Here is a 16,397-nt window from a genome sequence, read left to right on the forward strand (position 1 = left end):
TAGACTTGGTTTTAGAACAGCATGCAGTAATCGTCTTAAAGTTTAATTTTACATCGTTATACCCAACCGAGGGTCTTTCTTTTCTTAAAATCTCTTCATCTTCTTGCTGGAAGTTTTCTTGTGTTCTTCTGTCCAGGGTTTTGTTGGGTTCGTCTGAAAATTGATGATTGTCGACGAGCGTTCTGAGTGTATGATGACCATATCCTGGACGTCTCTTTCGAATTGTTCTTGACTTTCAGTAAGAGGGCAAAGTTGAGAATTCTTCGTTAAAGTTGTCCGTAATTATTACTATTACTAATTCTCAATAAAGCGTTAGTTGCTCGTTGAACAAGCCGAGTAATTATAACAGTTCATATTTCATCTACGATATCTGCATTGGGGTTAATATTTATTCTGTTTCATTGCAAGTGTTATATTCTTTGTGTGTGTGTGTGTGTGTGTGTGTGTGTGTGTGTGTGTGTGTGTGTGCGTGTGTGTGTGTGTGTGTGTAAGTACTTTACCCAAAGCGGGCTATTTTTTTAAATGCTGTAAACTAGACCAACTTTCAGACTTGTTATTTTTTTACTCATATAATATTTACAACACTGTTATACACGACAACCTGTTTGCACTGCTACATGCGCAAATGTTTTTGCTATTTGTTTCTTGCCGTGAAAGCTGGTGGTAGCATGTCTGTGCGGTTGAATATCTTTGAGTTACCTTTCATACCTGGCTGTGTCCTCCCCATGAGTTTTGGGTTGAGCACCTCGTGAAGTCGGACAGTACAAGCGAATACTCCGTCCTATGTCCAAATATTTAGACCATTTTTCTACACGTTATTCATCTGCTACTCTAGTGTACCTTACAAATATATGTATACATAACATTTTTACACATTTATAATCATGAATTTCAAAATTCCACACATGATAAGACTTCATCGTTTCTGTTGCTCAGCTCGTGTTCGAATTTAACTCTATCTAGTGTTCACTGTCGGCTGTGCATTCAGTTTTTGTGAAAATCCAAAGTTACAAGGAAATACTTTACTGTGGTTTTTGTTAGTGTTGACTGTGATCTCTGCATTGTAAACTTGTTGAATGGACAAACTCTGCGTGTGATATTGATAAACAACACCTTCGGGTTCTCATATGTGCAATTTTTATGTCTTGAATGTTCCATGCGTACCTAGAAAGGCTGAATGACATATCGCGCCTCTACGTTCTACGTTTTGATAAAGTATTTACGCGTCCGAGCGAGTTAGTGAGCTGTATGTACTAAACAAGGTGCAATAATTATTTTTGTGAGAACTGCAGTGCTGGAATTATGAGGAAGGTTTAAGTGCAGTGAAGTTCTGACCGCAGTGAATCAGAAGAGTTTATTTGGCGTTCTGTTCAAATTCCAGGGCTTGTCCAAGAATGATGGAATCACCTTATTTGTGTGTGTTGTACGTGGCCACCGCCGGTCAACAAGGACCCGGCTTGGGGGCCGACGAAGAAGAGATCGTTCTCCTAATTTACGTGATGATCGACATGGTCCAAAACAAGGTAAGTCGTCGTCAGTTTTATCCCGACAACATTTTGCGTACGTGTCACATGTAGCCATGTGTGTCTTTTTCAGGCGTATTCTTACGAAAAAGAAGACATCTTACTTTTACACTTTTATGTAACTTCGTAAGTAACTTATCTTCATAGCTTCTTCGTAAACAAGACATCCTGTTCAAACAAACGTTTGTAGCTATTGGAAGAACTAAGTTCGAATGAAGTACTATTCTTCACTCCAGAATATTGTTGATTCATTTGATTGCAGGTTTTTCTTTTTTGTTTCAAATTGCTGTCGAGTTCTGCGTAGCCTATCGTTCATATTTGCAAATTAAAAATGAGTGTTGTATTTTTAAAACGTGTCCATATTTTGTAAGTAGCGAGCAGTTATAGTTACTGATCTATTGGCAGGCAGTACTATGATAAAATTTTTTCTCTTATCTTGGACATAAGTTACAAATCCCGTTTGATAAGAAAGTTGGTATTTACATTACTCTCATATTTGGGGGACTATTTTTTAATTGTGTGCCTGTTGTTTAGAATGTCGGCAGCTATTTTTAGCCTATAGTTACCGAGGCTTTTAAGCCTGTATCTGTGTAAAATTCCTGAAAGGAGGTGGTAAAACCGGTTTCTCCCTGTGCTGTAGGAAGCGTCCGCTAAAACATGCATTTTATAAGATATTAAATTCTGTTGTCTAATCATATTTATTGGTGGCCGCAATAATTGATATTAAATTGAAAACTTTGACAATACTGTTGTTGTAAAGAAAGACTATTCGACAAGCTGCTACTCGAAAGAGCCGGTTTGTGAACGGAAGCCATTTTGATGTGACGTGTACAGTTGGCCACGAGGCTCGTTCGGAAAAAGCCGTGCTTATCGCCAAGACCTCTTTGCCCGCAGTCAATGATTATTGAAGTAACTCACATTTCACCCACTGGTTCATGATTTGCACCACTATCTTCCGCCGTTTTACTTGTGTTTGTCTTTTCATAGTTTTGTTTTTATGTGTATAATTTTTCCACCTGTGGCAGAGGTTATCAACCTCCCGGAGTCCGGTTCGTTCACGCCCTCACCGTTCTTGTTACACGTTTAGTAGGCCCTGTCATATTTTTATTTTTCTCACTAATGCTGGACCATTCTGGCCGGCAGTGTTTCGTTCATGTAAGAATTCCAAAATGAAGAGATATGTCCACAAGGAGTAAAGAGTGAGGAAAGCCCTGCTACATTACACTGTGCACTAACATGACTGTTGCCACTTGGAGTCCGTCTTTCTTAAACATTTCTAGAATTTATTATTGGGACCTTCACTCACTACAGCAGCAGTTTCGTTCATTGTTTTTGATTCTTTTGGAGTTACTCGTCTTTAAAAAAATTGATGGTCCCTTCCTGAAATGAAATTCCGACGAAAAAAAAGAAAAAGAAAATAATTAAGTAATCCATTTTTGTAATCGTTGAGCCAGTTGGCCGAGCTGTTTGGATCGTATAGTTGTCAGCTTGCATTCGGGGGGGAGATGGTGAGTTTGATTCCCACCGTCGGAAGCCCCATGTTCACACCAGGCAAATGCGGGGACTGTGTGTTCCTGTCCGCGCGTTGCCAAAAACGTACCATGTGTTCGTGTGACGTTAAACCTCTAGGAAGAGTCGTTAAAATGCTCATGTGCACTACACTTCATGATTTAAAAATGTATCATCCATTTACGTAGAGATGTGGGTACGTGTTTATGAAAGTAATCTTCACTTAGACTGTAGCAACTTGTACTCTGTTTCACTTTAGATCCCGGGAAGTGATTTGGAACGGGGCTGTTAGCATTTTTAAGGAGAGGAGAAGGCGGAAAAAGAGATGAGGGCCGTGAAAGACCTATTTCAAGTGTTTACTAACATAGACCGTGTATAGAACCTCCACAGTAATTAGAGATCCGAGCGTGTCTGCGCAAGAAGGTCCTGAAAGTGAGACTCCCTAGATCGGAAGAGATAAGCTGGGGATCCCGCGATTCTCGACGCGATAGCCGTGGGGCGGAATTTTTAAACGAAGTCACTCACCTTATGTCATGTAGAACCTATATTTTTAGAGATCGTAGGATTCAGACTCGCCGCTCCGCGGTGTAGGGGTAGCGTCCCTTAACAGAAGGCCCCCGCCAGGTCAGGGTTTTTTATGTGGATTTGAGGGCTGATTCAAGGTTCATCATCGTACGTGATTATAATTGAGGATTTATCTGACGGTGAGATAGCGGCCCCGGCCTAGAAAGTCAAGAATAATGGCCGAGAGGATTTGTCTTGCTGTCCACACGACTGGTCAGCGGTCGCTTGGTAGGCCAAGACACTTCGCTTTGGAGTTTGGTTTGGTTAGGGGTCAGACTCGGTGTGGTTTTCGTAAAACTCTCAACGTGCGAGGTGGGTTGGGTAATGCGATATATCATTAAAAAGGCTAGAATTTTGTGAGTCTGGGCTAAATTATGCATTTCGGGCATGAACGTCATGCCGTGGTGGGCCGATAGGAGAGGTGTACTGGATTCATTGTTAAATCTCTCCGCAGTGTTCGTCCGTTCGACAGGAGTAGCCTATGTTCACCCTCTGAGGAGGTTGACGGCTCGCGATCCCGCAGAAACTCGCGTTAATGGCAATTTTCAGAAGAACCGTCAGAAAAATGAAGCCGACTTTGACGAATGACATGCTGTCATTTCGTGGTGGTGAAAATTACCGACGCTGGCCGAAAATGGTAGGACCACAATTGTTGTGAAGACCCAGAAGGCGTGGATGCCATTCTCATTGCGCACAATAATGCAATCTTTGAGTTTACATTCAATATTTTTCTGTACTTTTTCTCTTGGTATTATTTTGTGTCTTTATACAATAGCTCTTTGCATAGTACTATTGCTTAGGCTAGTTGGAACTTATTTGGCACAATACATATTTACCAGAATGCGTACATAGTCTCCTCCACTCGCAGTGCTAAAATATTTTTTCTTTGATTTACACGTTCACAAGTTCGTCTTTTTTATGTTTTTGTTCGGTGTTCCAAAGAAGACGTAATTTATTATTTACAATATTATAATTTATCAGTTGTTGTACAGTATGTAAGTTAATGTTTTTTGAAGAAGAGGGATAGAATTCTGCTTTTGGGGGTGTGCTCACCACTTTGCTAATGTTTCGCCGAGAGTGAGTATCAACTGTTGGAAGCTCTGAGTAGCCAAACTCAGTGGGCCGGGTCTTCGCTCTACCTGGGTATATGACACATGTACTCTATTTGAGGAGCAACGAGTCAAAACGTGCAATGTCCACTAACACAAATTTTACAGGAAAAGCGAAAAACGGTTTGCTCCGAAACTTTTTTTTTTTTTTTTCTATTTTGCTTTACGTCGCACCGACACAGATAGGTCTTATGGCGACGATGGAACGGGAAAGGCCAAGGAATGGGAAGGAAGCGGTAGTGGCCTTAATTAAGGTACAGCCACAGCATTTGCCTGGTGTGAAAATGGGAAACCACGGAAAACCATCTTGAGGGTGTGCCGACAGTGTGCCACCATCTCCCGGATGCGAGCTCACAGTTGCGCGGCCAACTCGCCCGGTCCTAGAGTATTGAATAAAATATAATGCAGTTTCTTATTGAGATACGTCATGTTGCAAGAGATCAGTCATTTATTGGAGATGTTAGAAAGTTAATATAAGTTTTTGATGAGCTTACTGTATTTTTATAATTCATTAATTTCAGGACCTCAAAATTAGCCTATAACTTACAAAATAAGACTTTCAATCACTTCAGATTTACAGTACCTACTTAGAAAAGCATAAAATGAACATCTGCCTAAAGGACTTCAACAAAGACTAAAATTACAGTGTAAAAACGGGTTCAGTACAAAAATGTGTAATATTATTGTCTAGAATAAGCTACATTTATTACACTTGATGAAATTTTGGAAAGTAAAATGAACAATGTCATCTGATTCAGTCATCTGCATGCTTTTAATCGCTCGCTTTCAAGATATTATTACAGTATACAGATAAATAAAATCTGAATGCACTAACACGTAGAGCACGAAAAATACTCCATGAAACTGCATCACTCAATTTTTTCCACAGATGGACCTTCACCTGTTCCACTGAGAGGTCTTAAGTGTTAGTTCAGAAAGTAAGTCCGTTTGTGACTTAAATAATGAATTTTAATAATTCACTTTAATAATAATTAATATATTCAGTTTCGAGGCCAAAGTTAGCTTAGGTGCTGACTTTGTAGACGAAGCCCGGTCGATCTCGGGTATAGATTTTCATTAAAAAATCACGTGATGTCAGGCCAAAACCAGCATGAGCTAGAGTGTCTCCAGTGACACTCCAGAAATAGCTGGGATTAGCGGAAGAAAGTTTTTATTTGTCGTTTGACTAACGATAGGCGGCATGTGATTTGTAACATTAATATATAGTCTAGAAAATAATTTAACGCAAATTTTTATTATATTTTACTGTAATGTGGTTAAGTGTAAGAGGACCATGAGGGATAATCTCGCCACTACTAAGTACATTGTTTAAAAAAATGATAAAATTAATTTCTGGTATTACACATTTCTTTTCATTCATTTTGTGATGCACTTCTCTTGATATAATGATAATGATAATAATAATGTAACTGGTGTTGCGTCTTTTTTCAATTTTCGCACATAGAATTTTGTCCCGCAGGATTCCGGCGGACTAAACTGGGATGATGTCCTTGGCTTCTCTGGTGTTCTATTATTCGTGAGCGGCGCGTCGCATCCACGGATTACTTGCAGCTGCCCACCAATGACTGGGCTGGGGGTGTAGCTCGCGTACTCCCCCCCCCCCCCCCCCTCGCGCTCTTTGGCGCTGCGCAGTAACAATAGCTCGTGGACAGCATTGCCTGGGTATCAGATGATTGGGAGTGCGACTTGATCGTATTAGGTAGTGATAATTGTTTTAAGAGGAAGTACAACTGGGCAACCATCCTCTATATAACACTAATAAGAGAGAAAGAATGGAAGGGATCCGACAGTTTCACAAACAAAGGTATCGGCCAAAGAAAGACAAGGGCCACGATGGGCGTGGAAATGAGACTCCCTAGGCCTCGAGCGCTCTAATAATGTCGGGGTCGGAAAAGAACAAGAGTTGACGAAGGGAGGTCGGATGGGATAGATGAAAGTGAGGAGCCTGGCACAAGTAAGTGAAAGCAATGCCAGGACTCAGCTAAGGGTCCCGTGGTCGCAAACCCACGTTCCATATTCAGGCAGGGTGTTATTCTACCGCCCCCACCCACAGGGGGGTTGATCTTTAGCGCTGAAGTGTTTTTGCTGTTTACAGGCTAGAACAGATGTGTTACTCTTTAGCCTCATCCCAGGACTTGTTCAGTTAGTTTTCGTGGGGGGTGGACCAAGCAGATTAGCAGCCAGTTCATGCGGGAAAATGTCGCTCATAGGGTCGGTTGGTGCGTACCTTCAGTGGGCATAGCGGAGTCACATGTAATAATTTCTGGCTTGGCAAGGAAAGCAACGGGAAACTGTCTCACTGCTTAGAATGTCTCTTCATTGACGCCTAAGTAATTACAGCTGTTAAGAATCAAACCGACCTTTCGGCTGATAACCCATCATAGGCACTGTTAACAACCCCAACGAAGTGAAATCGTACATGAGAGAATATTGTTTCGGTTGAAAGTACAACGCTAACTGGAGGTATCGACAAACTCAGCCATCTGGCTCCAACCTAAGACAGGCAAGGGATACCACCCCCACCAACATCGTACTTTTTCAGTCAATAGACCAGAGCAGCATCGTTGCGCTATTACCAACCTCGACGACTTGTAATCGCCTGGGGCGGGCGTTTGACTTGTGGCTTGGCCGCGCAAGACGAACTGAAATGCAGATCCTGTATTGATGCTGGAAATGAGCAGATATTCAGAGTTCTGGTAATTACTTGGTTGATCTTTGACGGATTACTTCCTCATCCCAAGTGACCTCTGCCGCTGGTCTCATAGCTGGTGGTTTCAGATGTGCACAAAGTCGATGATATGTCCAAATCCAATATTTATTTATCCTCATTGAGCCTAAGTTGGCAGGTTCGAGCCTGGCGCAGTCCGGTGATACTTGAAGGTCCTCAAAATTTGTCAGGCTCTTGTAGACAGATTTAGCAGCACATGAAAGAACTCCCGTGGGGAAAAATTCCTACACCTCAGCGTCTCCGAAAACCCTGCAAGTATTTAGTGGGACCTAAAACCATTATTATTACTGTCGATGTTTTCTAAACGTGGAAATGACACTCGGTTGTGGTTTCGGCATATTATGGAGTTTTTATTTAGCTTTTCCTGAAATGTATGATTTGCTGAAGATTTTAACTTGTAAAATGATTTCCGTTAATGGAAAGGGAGAGTGGTAAATTATATGATTGAAGAGAATTGGAAAAATGCTTACAATATTTTTACAATTTGCTTTACTTCGCACCGACACAGGTAGGCCTTATGGCGATGCTGGGATAGGAAAGGGCTAGGAGTGGGTTTAATTAAGGTACAGCCTGGTGTGAAAATGCGAAACCACGGAAATCCATCTTCGGCGCTGCTGATAGTGAGGTTTGAACCCACTATTTCCCGAAAGCAAGCTTACAGCTGCGATGCCCTAACCGCACAGCCAACTCGCTCGGTCAATAATTCATTATGCTTGTATATTGTGACATTTAAAAGAATAAGAAAGTATCTAGTCTCTGGTAAGGGGACTGCTACACGTATTGGACGAAGGGAAAGCAACAAAGCTTTTAATAGGCCACACAAAAAGTGAAAAAATGGACCACAATTCTAGGCTATCATGCACATCTTTTATTTTATTTTCTGAACCAATTTGCTTTACGTTGCACCGATACACATAGGTCTTGACGATGTCTATGGGATGGGAAAGGGCTAGGTATGGGAAGGAAACGAGTGTGGCCTTAATTAAGGTACAGCCCCAGCATTTGCCTGGTGTAAACATTGGAAACCATCTTCAGGGCTGCCGACAGTGGGGTTCAAACCCACTATCTTCTGAATGCAAGCTGACAGCTACGCGACCTAAAGCCTTCAGCCACTCGCTCGGTATCATGCACATGATTTTTTTTGGGCATTCGCTTTGAAAGGCATGGCCATTCAGTGAAAGCAAAATGCCATCCCTTATATTTCGTAAAACATTAATTTCAGTCTTCAAGGTAAGAGCCAAGGAATCTCATTCACGCTGACGGGAACCAGTCGCGATGTCAGCCCAAGTAGGCCAATTCACATGACAATAAGTGTCACGCAAAGTATTATTTTATACGCACGGAAATGAATTTCAAGGAAAATACCTGTGAAATGATCCGCCATTGTCCTTTGCGAACCTCTCTATGCAGCCATAAGCTGCACAGGAGACTGGCATTTTCCTTCAGAGAGGTATAAACTTCAATTTATCGGGAAGCTCCAGTAGTGACAGTGCCAAACAATCCAGCTTTTCCCAAACAGCGCGCTCGTTCAACTTCGCACACGACTACAGCGCCCATGCTACCTCTGGTATATTATTTACTAACTCTATGGGAACATCAACATCCCTAGACGCTAGGAAGGCAGTAGTTTGATGTGAAGAACTACACCTTCGTCCGAAATACATGGAGTGAGTAAAATCTGTGTATGTACCTACAGTCCTAGAGCAGTTGTACGAAGAATTGATACTACTGACGTTTATTGATCGTACATTAAACTTACCATTTTCCTACCGGTATCCAACAGTTAGGCCATTAGTGTCGAAACTAGCGAAGGAAAATGTTACTCGGAGTAATGCATGGCGCATAGTGACGTCATGCTGGGACTGGCAGTGCTGGTTACCATCAGAACAAGTATATAATAAAAACAATGCCTATGGGAATCTTTGTTTTGTAAAAGATAAATAACTTCCATAGGCTAGTATGGTGGATAGTCTTATAGGGTCAGTGACTGGGTAAAACGCTATCAGCGAAACACATTAACATATTTAGAAGATGATAAATGATGTGATTTAAAATGTAATTATAGTTTATCTACTATTTTACTGTCGCTAAATCAAGTCGGTTAACTAGATTTTTCAAGCATTTCACCTTAATATCATCTGTTGTTTCTTTTTGAGAGATCAGTTCGGTATGTTTTTCCCTGTATTTCTCTACATGTATCGTGACGCTTAATTTTACGGCTGACCCATCTGAAAGGTACACGGAGTCTCTTCACCCGGTGGCGACCAGGGTGTCCCTTTCGTATCATCCTCCCTTGGTCATTGTGTTCTGTTCCAATTCCCACTGATGCCTTCATTCTAGGAAAGTTGAGAGCACCTCTGTTCGTCTAAAGGATTGCTAAATCCTCGGTACACCCCCCGAAGGGGGGGGGGGCACACAGACGAATACATCGACGGTATCTCCTGCCTGTCGTAAGAGGCGACTAAAAGGGGCGACCAAGGGATGATTGTATTAGAACCATGAAACTACTTGTGATTACTACCACCACGCGGGGAACACCATGGGTCGCATTTACTTGCACGTAGTACAACTATGTTAGTTACCAAATAGGTTTATGATAAGTAGCAACAGAGTGCGTTGTCAGCTTCTACAGTACCTGTAATTAGTACCACTTCAGTAGCGACACCATGGTCCTGGCTTGCCTATGATTAGTACCCACTATGTGAGGAACACCACGGGATAGTGCGGGTCCCTGTGGTTAGCACACGTATGTGATGAACACCATATGTTTGCGTTGCCTGTAAATGGCGCTGCAATGTGCGAGACACCATAGGTCTGTATTTATGTGCGAATTTCATTACCTATGAGTAGGACCATAATTGTGTGGAATTTCGCGAGTCTACGCTACTTTTGATTAGTAGCGCGCCACGACAAATACCATGGCTCTATTTTACAAGCGATAAGTACCATTATGAGGGGCCGAGGACCTGGATTTTGGACCCCTTTAGACAACAAGCATCATGTATGTATGTTGGGTATTCAGCCCGAAGGCTGGTTTGATCGTCTGCAGCTCCGCCAACAGCTGTCATAAATAGCCTAGGCGCCACTTAAGAGGCGTACTAGGGAAATGAGGAGTGAGGTAGTTTCCCGTTCCTTTCCTCACCGAGCCAGCCGTTGCTATTACATACCAGTCTGCCAAGCCCACTGAAACGCAAGTCCGGCTCCATGGCTAAATGGTTAGCGTGCTGGCCTTTGGTCACAGGGGTCCCGGGTTCGATTCCCGGTAGGGTCGGGTTAATTTCACTGGCACGGGGGCTGGGTGTATGTGTCGTCTTCATCATTTCATGCTCATCACGACGCGCAGGTCGCCTACGGGAGTCAAATAAAAAGATCTGCATCTGGCGAGCCGAACATGTCCTCGGACACTCCCGGCACTAAAAGCCATACGCCATTTCATTTCATACTGAAATGCATGCACCAACCAACCCTATGAGCGATATTTTCACACCATTCATAACAGGGACTGGCTGCATAAGCAATGGTATTACTAGCATCACTCATACCTCAGTCACTTTCATATTGTCAAAGCCAAGGATGAGACTGAGACAGGTCAATGAAAGTAACAAATTTGATATAGCCCATACCAGAAGAGACAGTGCACTGTAAACACTACATCTCGCCAGCGAAGGCATACAAGCATCATAGTTTCAGGATTGTGCTTTAGAAGCAGTCCCTTGGACAGTAATACTATTGTTTTACGATAGTTTCTGTGAATGTGGGGCATTGCGGGTCAGATCCACTGATTGTTTTAAATTCATATTTCACCCATCACGTTTTGAATTCTGGTAATTGGAGGATTTTGGACTTTTAATTTGTCATTACATTTTGTCTCATTTCGTACGAATAGGGGCCGATGACCTCGATGTTAAGCCCCTTTAATCAAACATCATCATCAAATCCTCGGTACTGATGGGGTAACACGTGGCCTTCAAGTTCTCAGCCAGGTTTGGGTCGTTCCCAAGGAAGTTCATCGACCGGACGTACGTGTGCTTGGCTGTAGTCAAGGTGTTTGGTCGGCAGGACAGATTTCTGTAATTGTGTAGATTCCAGATCGATCTTTTGGAGGCTACCGTGTTTTGTCCATACTTATAAGCCGTTTTCATTGTCATTGAAATGGACCGACCGACATCGTACCCTAGCTTTTAATTGTATTTTACCAACATACCGTCTTTTTTCTGCTCTGCTTATAGTAGCGGTTCCAAAACCAAACACCAAACCTAAACCCCATGGCACTACAGCCCTTGAAGGACCTTGGCCTACCAAGCGACCGCTGCTCATCCCGAAGGCCTGCAGATTACGAGGTGTCGTGTGGTCAGCACGACGAATCCTCGCGGCCGTTATTCTTGGCTTTCTAGACCGGGGCCGTTATCTCATAGTCAGATAGCTCTTCAATTCTAATCATGTAGGCTGAGTGGACCTCGAACCAGCCCTCAGGTCCAGGTAAAAATCCCTGACCATGGCCGGGAATCGAACCCGCGGCCTCGGGGTAAGAGGCAGGCACGCTACCCCTACACCACGGGGCCGGCAGTAGCGGTTCCAGTGTCGTGAATTTGGATGGGCCGTAGTGAAAGGGGGGCCAGGGCTCTCAGTTTGGTATTATTTCTTTTCTATCCGACCTACCGGTTAACTCGCCTAAGCCCGACGGTATTAGGTATTTGAATAGGGACTTCTGAGACTTCCGTCCAGCTCATTACCATGAGTTTCTGAATATTATTTTAAAACTTAACTTCATTCATGATATTGTTCTGAATTGTCTGCAGGTGACACAGTGTAATCTGCATAACGAATGGCGTTCATTGATATTGATTCCTTTATCAACTTCATGAAAAAAGATTCCGAGTTTACGTATAAGCACAATTTTATGTGGTCTCTACTTATGCGATTCCAGTAGGCCTTACAGCATTGCATACCAGAAATACACAATCCTTTTTATTTAAATGCATTTTCCCTTCCGTTGTTTTTATTTTGTAGGATGCCGGCTTCCTTCTAAAATTGAGGCGGCTGACAAAAGACGGCACAGAAGAAAAAAGCTGTTTTGAGAAAAACATGCATTTTTCTTTCTTTGCTTTCCGATCTATATTTAACATTTCTGTATTAATTGGACTATTTTATTCAGTTGTGAACAGTTCAGATAAAACACTGAAAGAGTTAAAAATTAAAGAACCCCTGTGGGTGGGGACGCAGACGAATAATACACCCACTGTATTCCCTGCCTGTCGTAAGAGGCGACTAAAAGAGGTGACCAAGGGATGATCGAATTAGAACCATGAGACTACTTGCAATTCATACCATCACACGGGGAACACCATGGGTCGCCTTTACTTGCGAGTAGTACCACTGTGTGTGTTATGTACATAATAGGTTTGTGATTAGTAGCAACAGAGTGTGAATCGGGGTGACATTTACAGTACTACTATATACGGAACACTACGGGCTTACATTGCCTGTAATTAGTACCCACTATGTGAGGAACACCACGGGGTTTGTGAGTAGTACCGCAATGTGTGGACCACCGTGAGTCGACACTACTTTTGATTAGTACCGCAACATGACAAATGCCATGGTTCTACTTTACAAGCGATAAGTACCATTATGAGGGGCCGTTGACTTGGATTTTCAACCCCTTTAGACAACAAGCATCATAGATTCAGGATTGTGCTTTAGAAGCAGTTCCTTGGTCAGTAATACTATTGTTTTACGCTAGTTTCTAGGAATGTGGGGTATTGCGGGTCGGATCCACTGATTGTTTTAAATTCATACTCACCCATCACGTTTTGAATTTTCGTCAGTGGATGATTTTGGATTTGTAAATTGTCATTACATTCAGTCTCATTTCGTGCCATTAGGGGCCGATGACCTAGATGTTAGGCCTCTTTAAACAGCAAGCATCATCTTCATCAAAAATTAAAGAAACGTAAAATTTGAGAGCGATCTTTTGAGGGGTGTTTTTTTTTTTTTTTTTTTTTTTTTTTTTTTGCAGAGATTATTTTGGTTGATACAATTTGATAAAGACTGCATTAAAGTTTGATGCAATCTAAGACTGTCTTTGTCATTACATTACTTCATTATTAGAGAGAAACATCAAATCAGCTGCGAAGTATTCATTTAGCGTTGAATCAGAGAACACACGCACAGTTTTACGAACGTCGAAGTTAAACTAAACAAAATAGAACTGTATATTCTGCTTAATATGGGCATATACGAGACAGTAGGTTCCAGTGTACGTCGATTATTCAAAAGGTCTATTTGTTAGTGTCGACATTGCCCTTGTCTGCCGACATCTTTACCTTTTGTGTACTTTATCACGTGCGTTTTTCCCTTTGAATATGTGAATCGTCTCGCTGAGGCGCAGTGTCTAACAGCAAAACTTTCTAAAGACCTGCTTGCGATTTAGTCACATCTGAGTCCTGGCATTGTATGCGGAACTCTGCTTTGCATCAAACCTTAGTTGATCTCCCTGTGGTTTGGATCCTTGTGTGGCTGCACGTCGTACTTTTCTATCTGACCTCCCTTGGTCGGCTCTAGTTGTCTTCCGACCCCGAAGGTATTTAGTTTGCGAGGCCCAGGAAGTCTCTAATTTTCATGATCTCTGTGACCCTTTCAATCAATGAAACCTCAGTTACCTGAAGCGCGAATTACGAGAGGGAAACCCTTCCTTGATTTCTTCTCGAAGTCTGTCCGGCTCCATGGCTAAATGGTTAGCATGCTGACCTTTGGTCACAGGGGTCCCGGGTTCGATTCCCGGCAGGGACGGGAATTTTAACCATGATTGGTTAATTTCGCTGGCACGAGGGCTGGGTGTATGTGTCGTCTTCATCATCATGTCATCCTCATCACGACGCGCAGGTTGCCTACGGGTTTCAAATAAAAAGACCTGCATCTGGCGAGCCGAACTTGTCCTCGGACAGTCCCGGCACTAAAAGCCATACGCCATTTCATTTCATTGTACCTCAATGAGGGGTTCACACCTAAAATAATCTAAATAGCTGTTTTCCCTTCTTCAAATGAATAATATTAGTTTTCCATTACAACTTATCGTCATATTATTTCCACCACTATTCCAGTCGTCCAAATAGACTACAGTAGGCACAAAGCATGCTGAATGCTTGCTCCAATAGTTTTTTAACTTAAATTGCATTGTAGCAAAACAGTGCCTAAATTGTAAGATGGATTGCTACACATGGGAACTTTGTTACGGATGGTCGAGTAGTCTTCTGTCACACATCCTCCAAGCAAATAAGTAACCTTAAGATTTCTAAAAGTGAGCAGAAATCCCCTTGAGCAACACAAATCTGCACGTGAGCTCATTGCTAATGTACCTTCTAGGAGAAGTAAATCCAGCAATTGGCAATCCTGAAAATAATCCTTACTTTCGCCTATGCCAGGTCTTGGAACGTGCTTACCAATCCGGCCATGAAAACACTCTTACAAAACATCAGTCGCCGCACCCACGAAGCAAAACCTAGTGGGGGGGACGACTACTATTTTAAGCATACAAGAAACCTTAAAATCCATGCCCTAGTTAGTACAGTTGGGGAGTCCGGTGCCTTGGGGTCTACCTGAGACTTGTTCTCACACAAAACTGTCGCGTTGAAAGAGTGGGTTCTCCTGTGGGTTTCCAGTACCCGTGCGTCGTACCCATGTGAGCAACACCGCGGGTCTGGGCGTTGCCTGTGAGTTGTACCACTATATAAGCGGCACCGTGGGTCAACGTTGCCTGTGATTGGTGCCCACTATGTGAGGAACACCACGGGAATACCGGCACCCGTGACTAGTACACCTAGGTGAGGAACATCATCGGTTTGCGTTGGCTATGAGTGGCGCCATTGTGTGAGAAACACCATAGGTCTGCGTTACCTGTACGAAGTACAATACTTGTGAGTAGTACCATCTTCTGTGGAACACCGTGAGTCTTCCCTGCTTTTGGTTAGTACCCCAACATGACAAATACCATGGGTCTACTTTACTCTCGACATGTACCATTCTGAGGGGCCTTAGACTTGGATATTGGACCCCTTTAGACATCAAGCATCCTCAATTCAGGATTGTGCTTTATAAGTGGTCGCTTGGTCAGTGATATTATTATTTATGACCTTTTTTTGAGTTGGATCCACTGGGTTTTTTTTTTGGAAGGGGGGTTTATGTCCATGCATTCATTCTTCGACTTTTTTATTTTGTTCAGTGGATGATTTTGAACTTTTTGTTGTCATTTCATTTCGTACCATTAGGGGCCGATGACCTCGATGTTAGGCCCCTTTAAACAACAAGCATCATCATCATCAGTTATTACAATTGAGGAGCTGCGCTGAGCAGCGGTCGCTCATATCTGACTTGAACCTGTAACGAGAAACGCTATGCTGTGTGAGATGCGACAACCGCGATTAACTAGTGTAAACTGGTCCTGCGCTAATTATATACATATATTAAAAACGAATTTAATATGTAAAATAACTAGTCATATCATAAAGTTTTGTTTTTATTTTCTTATGTATTTTAACGTCCGCCTAATTGGTTACCGTCCTGTGTCGAGGACAGGGGCGACAGCTACTGAACCTACTGGCGACCACTTGCGGCTCCCACGGTAATGGGTTTGCGAGGCCTTCCCGGCTCTTCGCTTTCAAGTATCGGTCCCCTTTCCTTCAGATTACTGCAAGTTGCTTTATGTCGCACCGACACAGATAGGTCTTATGGCGATGGGGGATAGGAATGGGAAGGAAGCGGCCGTGGCCTTAAGTACGGTACATTTGCCTGGTGTGAAAATGAAAACCACAGAAAACTACTAGCTGTCGGATTTTAAAAATTATGGACACTCGAGTTTAGGCTTAAAATTACAGACGAACCAATAGGCCTATTGCAATGCGAGTTATACCAATATTTTCCTTGTTTAATTCTACATTAGCATAT

The 16,397-nt window shown here is 42.6% G+C and overlaps 1 protein-coding gene across 2 annotated transcripts in view; it reads left to right on the forward strand.

Moving 5' to 3' along the window:
* The first annotated feature begins 759 nt into the window (after nt 1-759).
* Nucleotides 760-16,397, forward strand: part of fus (fusilli) — a 465,574-nt gene continuing 449,936 nt past the window's right edge. For both annotated transcript variants that reach the window (XM_067149673.2, XM_067149674.2), the window contains exon 1: nt 760-1,523. In XM_067149673.2, the coding sequence (XP_067005774.1) occupies nt 1,395-1,523 (129 nt within the window). In that variant the 5' untranslated portion in view covers nt 760-1,394. The remainder of the gene's footprint in view (nt 1,524-16,397) is intronic.

The sequence above is a fragment of the Anabrus simplex genome, chromosome 6 (genome assembly GCF_040414725.1).
Source record: "Anabrus simplex isolate iqAnaSimp1 chromosome 6, ASM4041472v1, whole genome shotgun sequence".
NCBI classification, from domain to species: domain Eukaryota; kingdom Metazoa; phylum Arthropoda; class Insecta; order Orthoptera; family Tettigoniidae; genus Anabrus; species Anabrus simplex.